The sequence below is a fragment of the Oryzias melastigma genome, linkage group LG20, assembly GCF_002922805.2.
Source record: "Oryzias melastigma strain HK-1 linkage group LG20, ASM292280v2, whole genome shotgun sequence".
NCBI classification, from domain to species: domain Eukaryota; kingdom Metazoa; phylum Chordata; class Actinopteri; order Beloniformes; family Adrianichthyidae; genus Oryzias; species Oryzias melastigma.
The window spans coordinates 10,759,381-10,782,132 of record NC_050531.1 but is presented as its reverse complement, the minus strand read 5'-3'; the positions used below and the strand labels follow the sequence as shown (position 1 = coordinate 10,782,132).

Here is a 22,752-nt window from a genome sequence, read left to right as displayed (position 1 = left end):
CAGCTTGAGAAAACCATATTTTCTTGATTTTGTCCATCTTTCACACAGAAGGAAATCTGATTTTCTGACCTGAAATTCAGCTCCAGCTCTGCACAAAAACAGCTCAGCAGCTTGAACACGTGAGTTCAGATCTGGCTCATGACATCTTTGCTGACATCAATTAGGAAATTAGTATTCCTTCTTGTTTTCCTCCCTGAAAGTAAAAGGTCAACTCTACAACAAGTTCAGTAAAAATGTTGAGAATGTCATTCTTCTACTCCCAGAACGACGCGCAGATGCAGCCCGTTTTTGGGTTGTTCACTTAAAAACTTTTATCCATTTTTTTTTTTTTTTTTTGTAGAAATGGAATGCTGATGTTTGAATTTCCTTTAAATACAGGACTTTCATTTGTCTTTTCAAAAAAATGCCCACAAAAGGGACTTGCTTTGAGCCTCTCAGCTAACACCCATATCTAAAGGCTGTCTGACTCACTGTGTGGCACAATATGGGAGGACAGTGACACCGATACTACTCGTCGTATAAACAAAAGGGCTGGGTGGGTGTTATCTTAACAGTGATATTCATCTGCAGTGTGGAAGATTCCCTTTTCCTGTCACTCATTCACAGCACAACCCAACCTGGTGTTTTAGGTATTTTCTGCTAAGTTTCAATTCCGTTTTTAAGCCTACAGCTGTATGGTTGCGCCCCAAGAGTGGCATTGCAAAAGAAACACACTGTAGAAAAGTAATAATCTAAATTGCTTTATTAATTTAAGTTAAGTAGAGACACTAAACATTGGAACCACACTTTCTCTGCTACTGGGCAGATTTTTGAAAATAACAAAAAAAAGAGCAAAATAAAAAAAAAAAGAAAAGAAAAGGCATGTTATAACATCCAACAAAAAGGGAAAAAAAACAAGAGGTAGAGAATTTAGGCATATCACTGAAGTAACGATGCCTAGTGGAATGTAATATAGTGTTGAAACTTTAAAAAAGTGTTGAACAGAGGAAAACAAAGCAGATGTGATGTTCACAACATTTAAACAGATACATTTAAAACTGGACAAGAGGAACCATCAAGGAAAGAGGGAGTACAAATACATTTCCCTTGACCAAACAGTGTCTGGACCGCGGTTTCAATCAGATTTTTAAAAAACTTAATTACATTAGGACCACAATTCTTGGAAAACAGGCACAAAAGAGAAATATAAATACAGATCTACTGGACTGATCCTCCAGCTATACATTCTGAATACGTCGCATGCCAATTCAGTCTAGAAAACCCAACTCCCTTGTGTACTTTTCATTTAAGAAGTTGGCTAAAGTAAAAATGGTTGAGTCCATAGACTCCTGTAAAGAGAAGTCAACTGGTGTTGGAAATACGCTAAACATTTCCAAAATAATAAAACAAAACAGTAATATAGTAAAATATTTATTTGTACTTCATGGCATTGGACTTATTGAGCCTCTGCGCTAGACACGTTGGACAATTGTGTTGCAATGATAACAAATCAAAGAACGCTAGCAGTGTAGAAAAAAAACATTTAAATTTACATTAGAAAAAAAATTAGAAATTACAGTGCATGTCTACAAAAATAAAAGTGGAAGATTACTGTTTGTACAGTAACATACTGTATATTTCCACAATGACTACATTACGTAAATAGTTAATTACTGGATACCTTTTGTATGATTTAAAAAACTAATGACAATATATAGATGATGGTTTTTTTTTAAACAAACAAAAAAAGTCAAATATATCTTTTGTGTAGTACACAGCTTTCTTTGTTCCAGCGGAACAATATGGTAAACCTTTGCATCTGCTCAATGCAAGTGCACCAGTCTAGATTCAGTCTTTTCATCTTCCCCCATTTTCATCCTCAGTGGTTGTTTCCTTGTGTCGGCAGCTTTAAATGCCCTTGTTTGCTAATGGCGCCTCTTAGATTCCATTCTTTGCCTCGTTGTTGTTCATCGCCTCCTTTCTCTGAGCTAGGAAAGGGTACATGCACTTGTCAGCACCCAGGAACCGATACATGCACACGATGGCCTCAAAGGGCAGGATGCTGAAGAAATAGGGCACAGATTGGTTATGTTATTTCGGTTCATTTGTTAAAAAGCAAAAAAATTGTTGCAATGGTGGTGTTGGAGGACGCTCACCTTTTCATGAAGTTAACCATGTACACAATGCGAGGAGTACAGACCATGGGCTGGTCTGTCAGGATGGCCCTCATGGCTTGTTTCACACAGAACTCTGGCTTCAGGGGAGGCAGGAAAGGCTCAATCTCCTTCCTGAACAAGATAAATATTTAATTAGGGCCAAAAATACAAGAAAATGTCATTAAATTTGATCAGAAAATCTAGTTACAACTAAATTAATTCTGCAACTGGAGGGTAAAAGCCTTTTTGTGCAGTTTTAGAAACTTAGTTTTACTTTTTTTCATAATAAAAGAAGCAATACCGGTGACAAAGAGCAGTGTGCAGCAACACTGATTACTCCTAAATGTAAAGGTTGGGAGAAGGGGGGCAATCAAGCCACCTGCAGACTGTAACCATCAAACAAAGTTAGGACTATTACAAGAGCAGCTTTTAGTGGGGGGGTGGGGGTGTAGGCCAGGTGCACCTGTTGTTGAAGTTTTCCCCTGGGAAAGAAAAGTGGCCCTCTTTGTTCAGGCAGAGTGTTGACTTATGGAATACAACTCACTTTATGGTAACTGTAACAACAAACCATCAGCCGCTGCTTTGTAGTTTAAATGGTGTTTTTGAAGTACTTCTATAATGCGAAGATTACAAGCATCAAACTCATCCCAGGTGGAAGAACTCACCAGGAATAAGGAAAATTGCTGAAACCGTTCTCTGGTTTGTGTGGAAACCTACCTTATCCTGCAACCTTTGAACAACTCTGTGTCGACCAGGTAAGGGCACACCAGAGTCATGCTGATGCCGTCCTTTTCGGAGACTTTAATCTCATGGCTCAGAGATTCATGGAACCCGATGGCACCAAACTTACTGGCGCAGTAATCCTAAAGGGAATAGTCGGAAAGAAAAACTTGTAAAATCTCCTGCCTGCACTCCAGGACCAGAAAACATCATCAAACATGCCCCTTAGGCTCTGAAGTTCCTCCTTGCTGTTAATGATACAGCCACAAAAGCCTGAGAGATCCTAAACACTGTTGCGCAGTTTCATTAGCATTCTCCTCCGATGCATCAGGAGGCTGCTACGTTAGGTGGGAAGGGTTTGATGTGGTTCGAGATGGAAGAAATCTTTCAAAAATAACCCAAGGAGGAAGAGAGCTTTGGTAAACACAGATGCATGTTCATAAACACAAGGAAAATAAAGAGACTCAGCCATGCAAACATGAAATATAATAATTTTAGTTCATATAAATTAATGTGCATGCCTGGAATATCTTCCAAGGGATTTAGGAGTCCAGGAGTTTATTCAGTCTATGAAGGGTGTCATTATAAAAACTTAAAGACCCACTCGATCATCTTTTGAGCTATTTTCAAAGCATTCCCAGTGTTTTTTTTAGTTATGATTATGCCATTTTAGGCAAAATATAAAAACCTGTCATTTTCTAGGACATAGTTTCTGCAGGGTTGCAAAATGTAATCAGAAATTTGCCTCCGAGTTGTCAGAGTTCTCTGTTAACATGCTCTCCCCCTAGCTTAAAGCCCCTCGCACCTCTGACCTAAAATTACTGGTGCAACGAAAATGGCGAGCAATATCACCTATCCAGCCGTACAGTTTTGAGCCAGTTGCCAGCTCGGATGAGAAAAACGAAGACATACATGGTTCTAATCATCTACATGTGGATACATCAGAATGGAGCAGAGCTGGGAGCTTTTGGCTTGTCAACCTCACATCTACAAGCTTTTTCCAACAAATGTCTTTCATCTGGTCCCTAATTCACAACAATTCAAATTAAGAAATACTCAGACTTGCAATTTTAATTTAATTTATAAAGGTCCTCCATCATCAGAAAATGCCCCAAGAACATGTTAAAAACAGAGTTGTCATCAGAGTGAGTCTTTAATGTATTCCAGGAAAATAAAAGCAGAAGCTTTAAGGACGAATAACCAAAAGTTGCTCATGGAAACTGTCAGTTACAAACAAAAAAGTGTTTTTCTAAAATGAGAAAGTGAATATTTTAAAGAAGGGGGGAGGCTACTCTTTAAATTTCTTTTGTGATTATGGAAATGTATACCCCCTACACCAAAATGTTTTATCATGTCCTAAAATAAAGATGAAAAAGTTCCCATTTTAATGGAAAACCAACTGAAAGTAGCTGTGGAGCGATTTCTGAGCGAGTACCAAGTTTTTCACAAAGCAGTGATGAAGATGTCTCTGTCCCTGGGGGAGCTGTCAGTTCATTTTGGCCCTGGGGCCAGCGCCCAACAGAGGCCCCACACTCCCGCTGCTGCTGATAGAGGAAACTATACCAGACTCCCAATGCTCATCTGTGTTCTTTAATTTAACAGGCGGAGGGACAACTAGAGAAAGGGGGCCTGGCCTCCCTGGTCTCAGTGTGCTAGCTGGCATGGCGACGGCTGTGGAGGAAAGCACTGGTTTTGGATGGTGGGAACGATGGGATGTGCATGTGTTGTGTATGATACCAACCTCCACTCCAGCTGTGCTGAATAAACCGAGGGAGCTGGCAACAGTTACAATGTGACCATGATTCAGCTCCAACATCTTGGGGAGAAACGCCTTGGTGGTCTAAAGGAAAGACAGAAGGGCAAGGGGGAGAGGGGGAAAAATATAGGGAAGGAAGGTTAGTTCACTTATGCAGTTTGTATGTGCCAAAGGTCTTTGATCCTCTCTGCCTTCCTCTTAGTAACTCCATGGTGATGCAGAGAGAAGTATTTGAATGAAAATTTAACAGGCATGGGGTGGATAAAAGGTTAAGAAACAGCTTAATTTCAAAATTAAACAGTTTTTGTCCAGAGAGTTTGCCATTTTCTCATAATTGAAACCAAACTTAGAACAGAAGAAAGAACATTAAAACTGATGGATAAAATGTTAAAGTTTGGAATCAAAGGATAAGTGTAATGCTGTATAAAAAAAGAAAATCTGTTTCCCACACTGATCTGGTGCCTGTCTTTGAGGCTCCCACTAAAGAGTTGGTGACAACACCAATCACAGGCCTCCACTCACTCACCATCTCCAACAATACAATTAAGCCTCTCATCTACCTTACAGCTTTGCGCAAAGCTCAAGCTACAGTCACTGGAACAATCTGAGAGATGATCCTCGATGAAAGAGTGTAACCTCTATGCCACGCAAGAGCCTGGGTGGTTCCATTGGCTCGTCCAATGAGAATTGGTGATATAAGGCATACAACTCAGAAATAAGAGTTTTAATCGTTTCTTTCATGGATCCTTTCCCAGCTTTGTCACTTAGGTGACTCTGGAGCCACCCAGCTTGAGCCAGTACAATGACAGGAACACTCTTTCACTGCGAGTTTTGCAATGGACTCACTTTGCTTCAGACAATCTTTCTGCCTTTGTAAAGAGTACATATCTACCACGGATTCAGGTCACGTTAACTCCATTAGTTCAGGTCCAATCTTGTTCCAAAACAAGACTTTCCAAAAATCTTGAGGATTTAATTTTGGCTACTCAAAAGCTATCTATTTGGAGGCTCTATTCCCTTGTGTCCATTTCTCAATCAAATGAATCAAAGGCAACGGTTTTATTGGTTGGTGAAGTTTGTAAACTTGGCCTGAGAAATTATCTTTCATAAACACTCAAAAGTGGGAGAGCAGAGCCAACAAGAGCATGGTACCAGGTAGTACAGCCATGAAACTTGTAGGGGAGGAAATGCCTCAATAAAACTGCATCCAAAGATTAACTGTGTTGGACTTACTGACTTAAAGCAATTATCTTTTTAAGACGTGTCTTCTGTTTACAGCTGCCTTTCCTTGTTTAGTGAGGAAAATAAAACTGGAAAGAATAAATCAGCCAAAGCGGAGAGAGGCTGGTGTAAGAAATAATGACTTCATCATTTTGGAGTTTATTCTACAGCCAGGTAAAACTGATCTGACTTGGCAACAAATGTCTGCACTTTTCCAGGACATGCATTTTCAAGTTTCTGCTGTATTCAACTCAGCAAGCAATGGGGCCCAAGGAAGGAAAAAGTGAGATAACATGAAGCCTGGGCAAAAGCTGGGAAAGATTTTTGAAGACACAAACTGGATGATGGAGGAGGAAATGCGTGCAAATGAAGCATTACCTGAAGGTATGCCCATTCCAGGCCCAAGCCAAAGTTTCCCACTCCCACAGCAACTTTTAGACAGCAGGAAATGAGTGACTTATCTGGCATGATGCTTTCGAATTACAGCCAGCATTCAGATTCAGCTGGATAGTTTTGCTGAGTGGTCTTTGCAGAACTGATAAAGGAAAGTTCGTTACCTCGGAACGAATTTTGACCCGGGCGTGACCAACCGTCCCATCTCTCTCCCACCCTGCCATGATGTCCTGCTTCTCATGGTAGCTCTGGCAAGTGGGTATGACCCCCACTGACCTCTTCAACACAAAATGTGTGAAGGCAACCAGGGACTCGTGTCTTACATCAGAGCCGCCGTAATTGGGTCTCAACGCTCCCTTGTTCCGCTAAATTACCCGCTGACACAGCCCAGCCTCCTCGGCCCAAGAGGGGGTGCCCTGCCTACTGCACCCCCTAATTGGTGTGTGCCCCCAAAAGCATTTAAAGCCCACAAAGCATTTTGCAGCTGTGGTGTCAGGCTGCATTAGTGCTAGCGCCTGACCAACAGGAATATGAACAAAATATTGGCCTTTGCAGAAGACCAGATGGCCATTTAATTGGGCTGACTTCTCTCCGGATGAGAGAATGAAAGAGACGAAGAGGGAAACCGTCCGAGTGCGAAAGCTCAACTGATGCTGTTACAGATCATAGAACATGGGCGGGTCAAGTTGATTTTTGCAGCCTCTGTGGAGAACTGATGCAGGCTGTCTCTGCTGGGGCGACCAGCCCAATGGGTCAGTCTTTACAAAAATGACCTCAGACTCAGCCCTGCAACTGTGTTCCTGAAAGCGGCTACACAAATGAAGGGAAAGGTTTAATCTGCAACACAAACAAATAAAAGTACCTTTTAACCAGAAACTAGATATTTACAAGACTATAAATACATCACAGCAAACTAAAGTAGACTAATGGATAGATTTAAGTTTACATTTGCTTGCCAATGTCTTCGTAAATATTTCCATATAGATTTTTTTTAGCGGAAGAACAAACTCTTAAATCATTTTAATGGAAAATTTAGATATGTAAATAATAATGTAAATAGTTTGTGGGTTTTCTTTGATTTTACTGACTTAGCTCTTAATTTTGATTATTTCAAAGCACATGCATAAAATTCAAATATATTTGAGGCAAAACTTAAAAAGGGTACATGTTAAATACTTGGGATTTTGTGTTGTTTTTTTGTTTCCTTTTTCCATATGTAATTTTTTTTTCATGCTATCTGATCCCCAGAACTAATGGGGGTTCATATAACACACCTTTAAATTTTATTGCACTTAATGGATAAACCAAACTTGTAACATTAATGATCGTGCTGACCACACTTTTATAGATGAAACAACTGAGATAACAGCTAATTTTTCAAAATGCTGATTCTCACTCTAATGCTGCTAATTTTAAAACTATTAGAGTTTTAAAAATATATTTTCTTTTTATGTAAAAAACTTGTATGTGATTATCGTTAAATACTCCACAGGTGCATTACCCACCAACATTGTCCTAATCTATCACAGGTCTTTCCAACACATCCATCCATATGTCATAATTAAAGTATAATTACCATCGTTAGGACAGTGATTAATGTCAGAACGCCATTGCTTCCAAGATTGATGAAGGACTGAAATAATTAATGGGCAAGATTATGTGCTGCCTGGAATAACTCCACCTCTGGAGACGTGGGCAGGTTCTTGTAGAAAAGGGTAGAAGTAGCAGTACAGGTGCATCAGGCCCAAGGAGGGGCCCTTAAAAACCAGTCAAGTAGGACCCTTCTGCCTGGCTGCTTCCTTTCTCTAGCTACAGCAGGAATGCGGCCTGCGGAACTTGGCTCCTGTCGCTTGGCATCTTGTCAAGCTGATCCACAGACAAGAAACCAATTGTCAGATAAAGTGGGTCAGCAGCAGTTACCATTACCCTCTTGCCTTGCCTGTGGATGAGATAGAAACTGCTTTGCTTCCTTTTTTTCACTTTTCTGCTCCCTCTTCCCGCCATGTTAAGAGGTCATGCCTTCAAACAGGGGAAGTGGGGTTTCCACAAAGTTGGGTGGGTGGGTGGGGTAAATGTCACTGCTTGGTAAGCAGTTCAAGATGCACGCTCCCTTTCATATCATTTCACCAACACAAAGTCTAAATGGCAAAAATGATGCACGTCCCACATGTCAGGTTGACTCAAGAGTGAGCCGAAAGCGTTACAAACAGCCAGCTGGAAGAATCAAAGCATCAGAGAAATTCACTCTCCCCAATAAAAAAAAAGAACAAAGAAAAAAAAAAAAACTGAGTCATAGATTTTTGGTGAGGCACAGCCGGATGAAGGAAGCTGGCCTGGGCGACTCGTGCAGCTGCATACTGCCTCCAAATCAGGTTGGGAGAAGTCTGAGGGGCCTGTGGGAGGAGGAGGAGAGAAGATGTGTGGGGTCTGAGCCGGGCTGCTTTGGCAGACACCCGCACATACACACACACAAACAATTACCATCCATGTGCTGCTCCGGATCCCTCCCAGCCAAACTCCCAAAGCAGTCCAGCAAAGGAAAATGGAAAAAAAAAAGATAACTTGATCTGATTTAAGGTTCCTGGTCTTGTCAGGATGCAGAGAAAACCAAGACTAACTGGAAAGAAGTAACTTGTGTTAGGATAAGTGACATGGAATTCTGAGCTAAAAAATTCAACCATTAAAGTCACGCTCATTGAGCTATTCTAAAAGCATTCCCAGTGGTCTTTTAATTTGGATTATGCCACAAAAATGACCATCTAGTTTTGAGGTAGATACCAGCAAGCCAGGAAAATGAAGACTTATATGGATCTAGTAATTTGTAAGTAGATTCATCTGAATGGAACGAAGCACATTTACGATTTTTTTCAAATAGCATTTTTTGTCTGCTACGGATTTATTTGAAATAATAAATACTCAGAAATGCAAATTTAAGTTTTCTAGGACATAGTTTCTGCAGAAGGGCAGGAGTTCATCGGATTGTTGATTCGGAGTAAGCCTACCCCTATTTCCCGTCATCCATCTGTTAACACACTCCCCCGCTAGCGTTTGTCTCCTCACAACCCCAACCTAACATTACCAGTTCAACAAAAATGGCGAGCAATATTGGAGCTATCCACACATATAGTTTTGAGTCAGATGCCAGCTCGGTCAAGGAAATGAATATGTATAGGGATCTATGCATCAAATTAGAGCGGAGCAGGGAGCTTTTGGCTTGCTGTTGTGAGTCTATTTTATTTTTTGTCTGCTCCCATTTCACAACGAGCAATGTATTTTTACGCTTTATTTTCTTTATGTTCTGCATCGTGAGAAACATGTTAAAAACACCAAAAAACAATATTTTAATGGAGATCATTAATTAACGACATCTAATTCAGTTTCTCTTTTCCAAAAAAAAAATATTTTTTTTATTTTCATTTTTGCTACCAATACCTGGAAAATACTTTAGTTAAATAGACTAAAGAAATACATCTTTTGTTTATGCTTCACGGCTAGTGACGAGACTAAATTAATAATAATAAAAATCATCAATCATTTTCATAAATACCTTTTTAAAAAAGGTAAATACAAAAATCAAAGCCAGCATAGCACCTGCACCAGCGATGTTACTGTCCGGTAGAGAGGACCGCATACAGGTCTCTGTTAGTCTAGGCTCTATTCATCTAGCTTGTGCCGTTAATGAACCACATCCTCCATTCTGGCTGTCGCCATTCATTAAATCTTTCTTTCATCTGCTCCCCATTCCACCGCACCCTTAAAGAAACCACACTCTCCATAGAATGCTGAAGAGCACAAACACAGTCCTATATTAAGAATCCCAAATCTGCCAACCAACCGCTGGATCCCAACCCCTAATCCTTGATAAAGGGCATGGAGATGGCCAACAGAGGAACGTGCATGAAGGAGTTAGTACACAAGCGCTCTGACAACACAAGAGACTTTCATGCTCAATTACTGAGCTTAAGCTCAGTGTGGTTTTACTGCATCACTGAGAATGCAACTCTCCAGTTTGAAAAAAAGAAAACAACCTGCAGCTGAAGCGCCAAAATGAACAATATGTGCCGGTTTGATGGATACTTCACGTTTTATGACAAATGAAAAGATTATTGTCAATTCAAAGTCTTTAGACTGATGCTAAAAAAGAAAACCCAACAGCAAATAGGAAATTCAATCCAGTTTCCTCCTGTCTAGAAAAAGTAGTCCTTAAAAAATACACAGATTCTGAATCAGTGAGGCTCCTCTTCCTGAATTTCTAATAGCTCTGGGACGCAAGCAACTGCAGTTTTCATCTTCCCACACTCCCGAAATGCACCTTCAGTGCAACGCATTCCTTTCAAGTGAACATCTTTTTCAGGCCTGAGGAAGGAAGCCAGACAAATTTTATGATAATAAATCTGATACACATCAAATCTCCACCTGCCAGCGAAATGTGCTGAGCTGATCCAAAGCAGACCCAGCCCGCATGCAGACGCCCCACTTCCATCACACATGTCAGGCTTGTGCTGATCTGCACAGCAAAAGAGACGGAAATGGAAGAAGCGGCGACATACCTCGGAGATCATCACTGACTAGGGCTGCCAAAAGAAGATCTGTAGAAGCAAAACAAATGGCTTTCCTTTGGCAGAGAGAAGCCAGGTGGAGATTTGAACAAGCAAGGACGGCCATGTATGGTCAAACCCTCTCACTGAGGGATGAGATGTATTTGTGATCCTGGCTTTCAAACAACTCACCCAGAAGTGTGCATGACAGTTGACCACCATGGTGCGTTCGATCAGCTCGTCCGGGCACTCCAGAAGGTGATGACCCGAGACAACACCGGCGTTGTTGATCAGTATGTCCACCTCTCCCACCTCTCGGCGCACCTGCTCTGCGGTGGAGTACACGTTCTCGCGCTTTCCCACATCACACACATAGGTGTGGACCTGGGGCTGGAAAGTGGGGACTTCCTCCACCCCTCCAACAGGTTCTGCAGGATGGAAAAGCAGCAAGCATCAGAGACAGATCTATGCTACTTTATGATGGATTATCCTTAAGGATTAATGTCACTTTATAATATATTTAGAAACATACTTGATCATTGAAGGTATTCTATTTTATAATTAAACTCATTTAAATTAGATTTTTCTTAATATAAAACATGTTGATGTAAATTGAGTTTTAAACCTACCTTCTTTCTGGATAGGAGTGTCCAATTCCTTGTAAATCTGCCGTACCATCTCCGCCGTTTCCTCGTTGCTTTGGCTGTTTATGTCCCATAGCACCAGCGTCGCTCCTCTCCGGGCGAACTCCTTGGCAAACAACCGGCCGAGGCCGCTTCCGGCCCCGGTGATCACGCACACCTGTCCCGCCACGCTCTTCTCTTTGGGTGGCACGACCCACTTCGCCCCGGCGGTGACAAAAGCCCAGAGCACCTTCAAGATGACCACGAAGAACTCCGCAATAATCATCATCATGGTGTTCACGCTAAAAATTCAAAGACGCGCCCGGAGAGAATGAGGAGGAGGAGGAAGGAGGAGGTTCGCTTCTTCCAACCTGTTTGCAGCAGATGAGGAACTTGGACCGCTGAGAACAGGAAGATTTCAAAAATAAAATAAATAACCAGGTGGTGCAAGGAGCCGTATTGTGAGTGAACGGGGAGTTCGGTCAGAGTCCAGTTGCGCACAGCTGCAGCTACTATGATGAGCGTCTCCCAGCCTCTCTGCTTCTCCTCCACTCATCTTAACCGCATTTCACTCCCTATTTATTCAGTCCACCCATCAGCGGGTGACCCAATAGGAATCAGACTCAGGCGCCTGTCAGAATCAGACGCCAGGTCCATACACTGTGAGGGGATGGAGGCGAGAAAAAAATAAAAGCGCCTCATTTTTTCATTGATCAAACCGCTTATTCCTTTACTGATACTTAAACGAATTAATTATAAGTATAAACACTAACAAAATAAGTCTAAAATAAGAATATTTTATATATTTATCATTAACTGGGATAGTAAAAATGTGTGCGCTTTATTGCGTCCTCCTCCTCCCACCTTTCTGTTTTTAATTTGTGCGCTATAAAATTGAATCAATAATCTATCAATCAAAATGAAAAGTTGCTAAAATAGACTGGAAACACAGTTTTGTTAGCACTTTTTTTGCATATAAATAAATTAAAATGTTTTATTTATTTTATTTATATTTAATTGTTGTGTAATGATGTAAGCACGCCTGACGCTAATTGCAGGACTGCATTAATATTTGTCTAAGATCAAATAAACGCTCAATAAATATTTTTTAAAAACAGATACTAATTTGGTTTTATAACAAATTCACAAGAACCAAATAAAAAAGGCTATTTTGAATTTATTTTTTAATAAAAGCGATTGGTGGTAAAGTATAAAGTAAAATCTTACATTAATCCGCTAATTTACATTGAAAAAATCTGCAAAAGATGTAAAATTAAAAAAACATAATAATCATGCAAAGATAAGTTACATTTTGTTTCTACAGTTTAAAAAAACACAGCACTTGCCACACAGAATTATTTTCTCGCTGGCTTTGGGGCAGTGGTTCAGACTGGTCAGCAAGCAACAGTTTGATCCCCGTCTACAAAGTGGTACTTTTGCTCCCTCTTGTGGCGAACCTGGGTACGTTACACCATGCTAAAAAAGAAAGAAAAAAAAAAACATTTGTATCAATAAAACCATTAAGTAATTTTGTTCAGCATTTTACATTTAACTTTACATTGAGTTTAGCGGTCACGGTAGATTATGAATGAACAGGTTTATTTTATAGCGTAAAAAATCCCAGTGAGAATTAAATCGTTGTTCTAAATGTCGTTCTTTTCCATGGTACCAAAATATTTATTATAATATTTTTAAAAACGAACTGATATTACTTCCATTGTGCAAAGTTTGCAAAACAGCGTTTTTTTAAGTAAATTCAAGGACATAAAAAATGTGTTTTTTGCCATTTACGTGGAGTAATTTGCCAACAAAAGTTTGAAATTGAATTAAAATGTAAAAAATATCTTTATATTTGCATGCAAGTATGTATGTAAGTGGTTTGAAATAAATTATTTCACATTACACAGTTTATTGAGATTTCCCGTCAGGCAGTTGGTAAGACAGCTGGTGAAGGTCCTAAAGCCTAAAACCCACACATGCGTAGTAGAAAAATTCTCTTTCTCGGTGGTCGCAATGGCGGACGCAGAGTGAGTGTTTGCTCTGTTTTAAAATCCTAACTAATCCACCCAGAAACATCATTGAGTTTGCATTTTTCATTCACTGTAGTTGTGTTTGGCATAGTATACAATATAGAAAGACGAATATTGATGAAGACACAAGTCCGCTTTCCTAATAAATTTTATTTTACTAAGGCTATGTCAGGTTAGCTTGAAACAACATGGCTGTCTGCCTCCGTGTGCTTTGGAAGTTAATGTCTCTGTTCTTAATGTTAGAATGCAGAATAGTATAAATCATACGAATGTGTGATTTTTAGAATATATGTAAAAACTGGTTTGAATGTTGGCGTTTTGCTGTCTCTAGAGCAGTTTTTATTATGGGTGCCGGCAAATGCTAACAAGCTAGTAATCAGCTACAAGCAGCGAGCATCATTGTCAGTGCCTGGACAAGTACCTATGCCCATTGAAGTAATTGTGAGTTTTTAAATGATAAATGTATCGAAAACGTGTTTCCTCAGAAAAAAAGTTCCCGCGGTCCCTGAGAGCCTTTTGAAAAGGCGAAAGGCCTATGCCGCGATGAAGGCCATGCGTGTCAAGAAGTTGCTGGCTGAGAAAAAGGTAAACTCCACATCCTTATGCTCTCTCCAGAAACGCTTGTTTTTTTTCTCGAAACAGTCTTAGTTCATCATTTGTTTTGCTTTTAGGCCCGTAAAGTAACAAGGAAACTCATATACAAGAGGGCTGAGAAGTATCACAAGGAGTACAGGCAGATGGAGAGGCGTGAGATCCGCCTGGCTCGTATGGCTCGCAAAGTCGGGAACTACTATGTGCCAGCTGAACCCAAACTGGCCTTTGTCATCAGGATCCGAGGGTGAGTTTGTGAAATAGGGGACTTGATCTTAATTGGATTTACATGGATTGCTACCACAAACATAGTTGGTATTAGTTTGTGGGACTAACCAAAAACCAGAAAAACATCTTAAACTAAAGATTATCTCAACCAAAAACTACTAATCGTTTTCTTTTTTAAGTGACCTTCAACATCAAGTTCATTTCAGTATTTTGTTTGGTGTTGGTTTGACTCAAAGCATTAATCTCTTAGATTAAGATTTAGTGTGTAGCAGTCCATGTTTAAATTCATTTTAAGTACAATAAAGTAGTTAATGATGCACCCTCTTTCCCCGACTTATCGACCATGGTGATACAAATCAGCAAAATAAGCCAATTACATTCTGAAACTACTGTCAGCACTGATTGGTCAACGCTTTTACTTTAATATTAGTATTAATCCGTTACATTTTTTGTCCCATCTATCCACCACAGTATCAACGGAGTCAGCCCTAAGGTCCGCAAAGTTCTGCAGCTTCTCCGTCTGCGCCAGATCTTCAATGGTGTATTTGTCAAGCTGAACAAGGCTTCTATCAATATGCTGAGGATTGCTGAGCCTTACATCGCTTGGGGGTAAGTTTGCTGTTCACAGTTTTGCTAAAAGAACAAAGTTGGCCAGAGTGCGTTGGGTTGTTTTCTTTGAATTAAAAGCGAGTCGACTTTGGAATGTGGTTGGTGATGCTAAACTTTTTTCCCCATCATATCGACTATGATGAACCTCTCTAATAACTAAGCCAGTTATGTCTGAAACTACATTCCATGACTCCTATATTTACATTTATGTGGTTACTTTATAAGTAAATTATGGTTGGAATATTTATTGTAACTAGGGGTGTAAAGATTGATTTTAATAATTCAATATTTGTGGTTGCTGATTCGATTCACTTTTGATTTTGGTTCAATTTTTGAACGATTCATTCCAATTTACTGACCTTAGATCTATTGATGAAAATCTTTAGCCAAAAAGTCAACCAGTGTGACTTTTTAGGTACTTGACAGTGCAGGGGAAGTTTTCCAGATTCCTTCTACTTCTTACAAGATAATCAAGCTTTACTTAAATGTGTACAAACAAGAAAAAATGGCAAAACCGTTGACATTAGTTTTATAAAATTCAGCCCGCTGTTGTTTTTTTCCACATCAAAATAATGCAAAATTAACATACCACACTGTACGGTCACATATTTGTAAAATTCAGTGTTTCCACTCATTGGACATTAACTATGGCTTGATCTTTTTTATTTTATTTTTTTTTTCCTGTTATCACAAGTTGTTCGCTGCACTGGCATTTGGTCATTTCTGTGTTATAGTAAAATAAACCTATCATGTCTCGATCCAAACAGATCGATTCGATTAGTTTCTCATTTTGAAACAATTTTTTTGATTGGTACAGTTCAAGTCTGCCTCAGACAGACAAATCTGGTTAGATCATAGGGATAGAAATTGATTTGATTGTTACACCCCTAATTGTGACTCAATTCAAATCAGCGAATAGCTAATTTTTTTTTTTTTTACAATTCTTCAAACATAGATGGTTATAGCTCTGCGGAGGGCGGATCTTCAGTGAAGTTCTTGGTTGCAGATGATCTGTTTTTTATGCTAGACATCTGTTGATTTGTTAAGTGTTGGCTATGTTTTCAACAAAAGTTATTTCATGAGAAATTGTTTAGATGATTGGCTCTGGAGAGTCCAGATCAGAGTTTGGGAGTTTTAGGGATTTGTTCAGCTTTAAGGCATTATTTTATCTGTAATTGGTTGAGAGAAACTAGAATTTTCTTTGGTTTATTTCTGCATTCAGAATACTTTATTTATGGTATCTCTGATCGTTTTATCAGCTCTGAATTGCCTTAAACTTTAACCCACTAAACAGTGCATATTTACTTAAAGCTGTATCAGGCAGATCAGGGTTAAATGTCTTGCTCAAAGACACATTGTCTGTTCTGCCAAGATTTGAAATAAAACTATTTTTCAAAGCTCAATGCTCATCATATGCATGAAAAGTTAAAATATGCTGTTTCCCTGAGTTAATTTTTGGTTACAATATATTAATTTGGAGGGAAAAAAATGAATAGTTTAAGGACAAATGAACTTTTCAAGGCAAAATAGTCATATTTGAGTCCCATATAACTGAAATAAGGCAGAGTAAAAGATTTGATGCCAGAAAGGGTGATATGTCATACATTTGTCAGTATGTTTTTAAGCAAAAATAATATTTTAGTCATGTTTGGCTTGCGTGGTTTAAGAAGTTTTTATTTTTTCTTTAACTATTAGTATATTTTGAATTAAACTCTCACTTTATTTAAGATGGCTAAATGTTATAGTATTTTGATGAGTTTTCATTGAATGAATCTGGATTTCCTCAGATACCCCAACTTGAAGTCTGTGCGAGAGCTCATCTACAAGCGTGGCTACGGCAGGATGAGGAAGCAGCGCATCGCCCTCACAGACAACGCTCTGGTGGAGAAAGCTCTCGGTATTCACCATCTTTCTTTTTAAGTTTTAACTCTTTGGATATATGTGTTAATCCAGTAACTTCAGTCCAGTTTCCATACAAAATATTTTTACCTGCATAAATTGTTCCTGGCTCTAAATGTAGTTTGTGATGCACACTTTTTTCCCCGTCTTATCGACCATGGTGAGGGAAAAATCAAAACTTTGCCAGTTGTGTCTGAAACTACATGCCGGTCTAAAACATAAACTACATATTAATATTGAATGCTGCCTTATAATAGCTTAATATGAATTTTTAGAATAAGCGTAACTGAGTTCTTAATCTGCATTGATCAGGCTGTCTCGGAATTCAGCTATAATAACAGCCCAAAATGTCTTTTTCTTGCACATAAAAAAAATATTCCCTTTGATCCAAAGGCAAATACGGCATCATCTGTGTTGAGGACCTCATCCATGAAATCTACACAGTCGGAAAGAACTTCAAGCCTGCCAACAACTTCCTGTGGCCCTTCAAGCTGTCGTCACCTCGTGGAGGAATGAACAAGAAGACCACACACTTTGTGGAGGGAGGCGACGCTGGCAACAGGGAGGACCAGATCAACAGACTGGTCCGAAGGATGAACTAAAGTTAAGGTGAGTTCTGAGAAGTGTTACAAATGCCCACCTCCAGGGTAGAGATGTGGTTAGTGATGCATATACTTTTTTCCCCGTCTTATCGACTATGGTGAAAACCTGCTGTTTTTAAGCCAGTTGTGTCTGAAACCACATCTCACTGCAAAAGCTCAACTTGTTTCAGTTTTAATTTGTGTAGTTTTTAAAAAGTATGTTTGAATTATATGAACAATTACCAATAAAACAAAAGGTCAACAGAAGGAAATGACATTGAAAGGCAAAAATGTCACAACTTTTGATCAAATGTGTGTAAATTGTAACATTAGTTGGGTTTTCAGGGAAAATACATGTGATGCAATTAAATTGTGTTAAAAATCTGTATGAAGTTCATTTATTTACACGTTTGTTTTCTGTTTTGCAGGTTTGCAAAGGACTCAAATGTACAATAAAAACCTTTTGAGGAAAACCACTGTTTTGTTTTTCTTTTTTCCCCACACTTTTCAAAATAAAAGCTTCCTTTATGTCTGCATTATTCATAAAAATCAAATCTGCATATGCAGAGGTCAGATTATATATTGATGACCCTCATGGGTTACAGCTGGTCACTTTGTGTCAGTGTAAACAAATCTGTGACCTGTTTTTTTGCTCCAGTGTTATTTTCAACCAGAACTGCTGAAACTCTGTCCATACTGCCACGTTTATTGTTTTACATCCGGATGAGAGGTGTAAAATGACTAAGCTATGATTAAAAATGTATGTTTCACTCCTTAGGTGAGAAACTTGATCTGACTCCTGCAGCTAGCCATCAAGTTGGTTTCTATAGTAACGCCGCGACAGTAGCATTTTTTTTTTTTTACCTTGGAGCTGCAGCTGTAGCATTGGAGCTCAGTTAAGCTAGCAGAGAGGCTCTCCGTTTAGTTTAGTTTCACTGCGGTGAGGGTTAGCAGTGAATAAAGGTCATGCGCGCGCGGTGTTAGCATAGCAGCTCTGAGATGATCACCTACCAGGTAAAAACTCCGGTGTCGCCACTGAATCTTTTAATACCGAACGGAGGCGCGGACGTGAGGCGGCGCGGCCCCGATGCCGCGGAGCAGCCAACCTCCCGCAGCTTCTGGATCATGGGCGCGGGTCCACGCAGGTAAAAATCACGCACATCTAACCTCTGCAATAAGGCTGGCGCGGATGTAGAAACACGAAACCTTTGGGGAAATAGCGCCAGCGTGATTGTGGAACGTCTAAAATATGAAGACAGCCTTGTTTAGAGAAGGCTATGATTTTTATATTTAATATTTAAAGGCCTCTAAACTAATCTCAATATTATACAACCGGACTACTTTTTACATTTATGTTTTTTTTGTTTGTTTTAAAAATCTATAAATCCTGGTTTGCTCTTTAAGACAATAAGACAATGTTTGAATAAAGCATTATTCATTTAAAGACCCTTTCAGTTTAATTTTAACAATTCTAGTATTTCCACACATTTTCCTCAGTCCAACATTGCAAAATTCCTCTGGGTGATGCTCATTTACACTGCAACATTTACAGAAACTTTCACTGAAACTTAAATAACCTTTTAAGGAAAAAAAAACAACAACTCCACAACCCAAACCTAAAGTAAATGTTATACATTTTTTTTGCTCTCAAATCTTTATTTGTTCCCCATTTTATCCAAACAAGTCATTTCTCAACAAATTGAAGAAAGTTGTGTGGTATTTGTTTCCCTCAGCAAAAAGTACTGTATTTAAGTGTAGCTCAAGTAAACTGCCTCATACTTTAATTTTATATACATATTTAACATAAAATGTTCAAATTTAGTTTAAAGGAGTACGTAGCTGGTAGTCTATACTTTCTACACAACACATACAGGTCTATAGTACACTTGCTATCAAGTATAATTAATAAAGTTCACTACTTTTGCTTAGAGTTGTTTGTCCTTTTTTATGTTGACCTTTTGCACTCAATGGTTAAGTCAAAATTAGGCCTTTTTAGAATTTGTTAGCCTCTCACTATAAGAAAAACATTGGTCTAAATCACATGTGTCAAAGTCAAAAGGTCTTGACTGGATGGATAAATAAAATACATTTTAAAAGTTTGAAATATTTATATTAATAAAGAAAAACAATATAAGAACAAAAAGTGTTTGTGTTGATATTTGTTTACATGTATCTTTTATTTACACAGGACACAGAACTTAACTAAAGATGAAAAAGTCCTGTCTGATCGCTGTGACAGAAGGAAGGAGATCTACTCGAGACATTTTCTGTTTGATAAACCATGTAAGGTGCTAAATATTTGTTCATAATGGAAGATTTAGGGAACATTTCTGAGCATTTTTTTGCTTGCATTTAACATGACTGCCACTAGATGGCGACATCTCCATACTTAATTAGCTCAAATTTTGATTTTATATTTCAGTGTGACTTCTGTCATTGCAGACGTGCAGAAAGACTCACTTCTCTTAAACTTTTTGTTAGGTATGTACTTACACAAGGACAGAGGTTTGATTCCTCCATTGCCAAGAAACTTCCATCTGCACAAACCTACAACCCTCCATCCTTTGAACCTTTCCAAGCCTACGGCTCAAAGGCACGCGGGCCGACCTTTAACCCTGAGGTAATCAGTTCACATGGATGTGGCTACAGTTTTTTTTACGTGTTCATGAAGTTGTTGTTTTTTTCTTCAAGTTGTCGTGGGCGATATGAAGACAACACCAACCCAGCCATTCTGCTTTCTTCCAGTTTCATACTAAACGGTCAGAATACCTTCTCAGGAGAAAACTGCAAACTTATGAGGTAAATTTGGCTATGTGAGCTCAATCTGATCAGAAAAATCTATGGTTGTTCCTGTTGGGGGGTGTGTCACACTCAATGTGTTTCTGTTCTGCAGACCCAAGGTCAATTATCCAGTTTATAACCCTGTGACGGTAAAGTACAGTCAGAAAAGTGAGTCAAGATTTAAAATCATCTCCAAGAGGAAATTCATTATTCACATCTTCTCGTTTGTCTCCCTCCAGGCCAGTCCTATCCGGATCCTCTGGTCGGAGCTCCTTGTGCGTTTCTCCAGCGGATAACTGAGCTCTCCTCTTTAGAGGGAGAGACGCTGAGGCAAGAGAAGTCCAAGAAAAGGAAATCCAAAAAAACGTCTTGACAATCACCGTCCTCCGAGTCCCAACGGTCCAGAATAAAAACCTGTGAGTCTGTGCCAACAGCCGACAGAGGTCAAAGCTTCGGGGCGTCCTGCTCGTTTCAGTGGCTCGTGCTGACGGCGTGTTTGTCCTCACTGATAGTGGTCGGCTGCTTAAGCTGGCTGGTTCTTACATTTTGGGACTCCTGATGCTGCTTTGATGGCTTTTATGGTCATCATTTTCTCTGACAAAAGCAAACGATGAAGATTAAATGTAGATGTTCCAGCATGAAGACGTTTATGGCTGTTAAGGACTCTGCCATACTTAGTCTGTATGATTAGTGTGCTGCAGATGATGTCTAAATCTCATCTTCAATTATATTTTATTCTAAGGCCTTTCAAACATATCTCTTTTGTAAATATGTATTTAAATATTTCGTAGTATAGAAAATTGTGCCTTGTTCAGTGTCTTCCTAAAATAAAATAAAAATATTTTTGTGGATTTTTTTTCTTCTAGAACACAAACGTGATGGTAAAACAGTGCACAAACACTGATGCATGAATCAGTTGAGATTAAATGAGACTTTATATATTTCATGGAACAGAAATGCTTCCTCAGGTCCCAGAATGAGGTCATTTTTTCGTGTTGATCTTTGCTTCATTTTATTTTGGAGGTTCTCTCCTTCCTTGTTTTAGGAAAGAGCTGCTGTCTTTGATTTACACACAGCCAAAGACCACTTTTTGATCTCTCTAATCTTTTGATCAAACGATCACCAAACCACCTTAAATGAGCATGTAAGGTGTGTAATTTGTAATGTAATGTAATTTTATTTTACATTTTTCTTCTTGATTCAATTTTAATAGCGTGCCTTATGGGATATTTTTTAGGCATAGTTCAGGCATCATCTCTTTCTACGTTTATGATCACTTTTTATGCTCTCCAAGCTTTCTCTGTTTGTCTAAACATGTTGATTTCTTCGAGCAAACTTTTCCTTAAACTTAAACCGTTTTTGTTCCGATTCTTTTTAGACTCTTCTATCACTAGTTCAGGGGTCTGCAACCTTTAACAGTAAAAGGGGCCTGTTTTCTACTGATCAATACTTAGTAGGAGCTGCAATATCTTATTTCAATACTGCTTTTGCATTCATTTAAATTTGTTTTTTAATATTAAATATGAATTATGCTTCTTTTGTGGCGTGAAAAAAGCAGAAACATAAAAAATCTTGCATATTTTTCAACTTGAGAATTTTTTTTATATATATGTTTGACAGAAGCTCGAATGATTTCCTCCAAAATAAAAGACTCCTTGTGCCAGACCGGATCATTCCAGTGCAGCTCTGGACAGCATAAGATAATATGTGCTTTAAACTAATAAAGAATCAGACTTTTTCTCAAAGTTTTTGTATTTGAAATTGGTGTATTCTAGAGGGAGCATAGAGCAAAAAAGAACTCTTCAAGTCTGCAGGGATGTAAAAACCCTGACATAGTTTAACCCCTACTTCAAAAAAATACTATTATTTTATTTTTCTTTGGCCAGAGAGCCACAAGTGGCTCGGCAGGTTGCAGACCCCTGCTTTAGTTGTTCCTCATATTGTTTTTTAACTTTTTTCAATCTACTGTAGCATGTGACAAATCAAAAATAAATTCTCCAATCAGGTCCTTTATCCTCCACTGTTCTGGACGGAGAGTTCTCCTTGAAGACTAAGGACAGGACAGTCAGCAAAGAGCAGAAACTTTTTTTTTTTTTTTTTTTAAGAGATTTGAATTCGATTAAGGATATGCTCTTGGATCCTATGCCAGCTGGAATCACAACTAATTATAACTTTAATTTTAGGAAGTGTATGCTGTGAGTCCCTCCTGAATACAAATTAAATGTCAAGCGTCCGTCTCTGTTTGCGCCCCCCCTCCTCTCCAGACAGTAAGGTGTGCATTTCTGTGACCTGGAAACACAAAGCCGATCCCTTTTTCTGGAGCCAAGTGAAGGGGGAGCAGTGAGACGAAGGCTGGCTCTCCCTCTTCTTGCTGGGTTTTAGTGTCCCTTTCAAGTGTAGTGAAACAAAATGACCTGGAACAAATAGGCAACAATAAGGTCTTTAATAGGAGCGGATCTGGGCCGTCCACAAGTGGTTTATAATTTCACCGCAACTCCACAAAGCTTTTAAGAGCTTCGATCAGCTTGTCCTTTGAATTCCATTCAGTCTGTTTTTTTACATTTTTTTTTTAAGCTAATAATATACTCATTATTAAACAAATAAATACACTTTTGCTATGGCTACCAAACTTTTTCTCTGTTTTTTT

At 39.0% G+C, this 22,752-nt stretch overlaps 3 protein-coding genes and 3 non-coding genes across 7 annotated transcripts; 5 read left to right on the top strand and 1 right to left on the bottom strand.

Moving 5' to 3' along the window:
- Positions 1–724: 724 nt before the first annotated feature.
- Positions 725–12,143, bottom strand: rdh10a (retinol dehydrogenase 10a). The gene is made up of 6 exons (XM_024279842.2): positions 11,393–12,143; positions 10,956–11,191; positions 4,597–4,695; positions 2,853–2,998; positions 2,136–2,267; positions 725–2,041 (listed from the first exon to the last, which is right to left on the bottom strand). The coding sequence occupies exons 1-6, from the start codon at positions 11,676–11,678 to the stop codon at positions 1,918–1,920; spliced, it is 1,023 nt and encodes a 340-aa protein (XP_024135610.1). The 5' UTR covers positions 11,679–12,143; the 3' UTR covers positions 725–1,917.
- A 1,151-nt stretch (positions 12,144–13,294) lies between these two features.
- rpl7 (ribosomal protein L7) lies at positions 13,295–17,800 on the top strand. Its single transcript, XM_024279843.2, has 7 exons — positions 13,295–13,413; positions 13,902–14,001; positions 14,088–14,254; positions 14,707–14,844; positions 16,632–16,741; positions 17,137–17,352; positions 17,753–17,800. Exons 1-6 carry the CDS (start codon positions 13,400–13,402, stop codon positions 17,343–17,345), a joined length of 738 nt encoding a protein of 245 aa, XP_024135611.1. The 5' UTR covers positions 13,295–13,399; the 3' UTR covers positions 17,346–17,352; positions 17,753–17,800.
- On the top strand, positions 14,937–15,028 carry LOC112151662. The gene has a single exon (XR_002920173.1). It is a non-coding gene; the product is annotated as a small nucleolar SNORD12/SNORD106 (small nucleolar RNA).
- Positions 16,858–16,949, top strand: LOC112151663. Its single transcript, XR_002920174.1, has one exon. It is a non-coding gene; the product is annotated as a small nucleolar SNORD12/SNORD106 (small nucleolar RNA).
- On the top strand, positions 17,396–17,488 carry LOC112151661. Its single transcript, XR_002920172.1, has one exon. It is a non-coding gene; the product is annotated as a small nucleolar SNORD12/SNORD106 (small nucleolar RNA).
- A 143-nt stretch (positions 17,801–17,943) lies between the features above and the next one.
- Positions 17,944–20,954, top strand: si:ch211-171b20.3. Of its 2 annotated transcripts, none has more exons than XM_024279846.2 (6): positions 17,944–18,469; positions 19,513–19,607; positions 19,806–19,944; positions 20,070–20,123; positions 20,218–20,273; positions 20,345–20,954. In XM_024279846.2, exons 1-6 carry the CDS (start codon positions 18,324–18,326, stop codon positions 20,476–20,478), a joined length of 624 nt encoding a protein of 207 aa, XP_024135614.1. In that variant the 5' UTR covers positions 17,944–18,323; the 3' UTR covers positions 20,479–20,954. The 2 variants fall into 2 exon arrangements, with proteins under 2 accessions (XP_024135614.1, XP_024135612.1); XM_024279844.2 differs by having other exon boundaries at positions 20,016–20,123.
- Positions 20,955–22,752: the final 1,798 nt, after the last annotated feature.

What these genes read in the sequence shown, in the direction of transcription:
- rdh10a (XM_024279842.2), bottom strand. Translation starts at nt 11,678, where the DNA reads ATGATGATGATTATTGCGGAGTTCTTCGTGGTCATCTTGAAGGTGCTC. An exon ending in TCAGCACAGCTGGAGTGGAG is followed by an intron (nt 2,999 to 4,596) that starts GTTGGTATCATA and finishes TATTCCCTTTAG; the next exon opens with GATTACTGCGCCAGTAAGTT. An exon ending in ATGGTTAACTTCATGAAAAG is followed by an intron (nt 2,042 to 2,135) that starts GTGAGCGTCCTC and finishes CTATTTCTTCAG; the next exon opens with CATCCTGCCCTTTGAGGCCA.
- rpl7 (XM_024279843.2), top strand. An exon ending in TTTGTCATCAGGATCCGAGG is followed by an intron (nt 14,255 to 14,706) that starts GTGAGTTTGTGA and finishes TATCCACCACAG; the next exon opens with TATCAACGGAGTCAGCCCTA. An exon ending in TCTGGTGGAGAAAGCTCTCG is followed by an intron (nt 16,742 to 17,136) that starts GTATTCACCATC and finishes TTTGATCCAAAG; the next exon opens with GCAAATACGGCATCATCTGT.
- si:ch211-171b20.3 (XM_024279844.2), top strand. Translation starts at nt 18,324, where the DNA reads ATGATCACCTACCAGGTAAAAACTCCGGTGTCGCCACTGAATCTTTTA. An exon ending in GGCCGACCTTTAACCCTGAG is followed by an intron (nt 19,945 to 20,015) that starts GTAATCAGTTCA and finishes TTTTTCTTCAAG; the next exon opens with TTGTCGTGGGCGATATGAAG. An exon ending in GGTAAAGTACAGTCAGAAAA is followed by an intron (nt 20,274 to 20,344) that starts GTGAGTCAAGAT and finishes GTCTCCCTCCAG; the next exon opens with GCCAGTCCTATCCGGATCCT.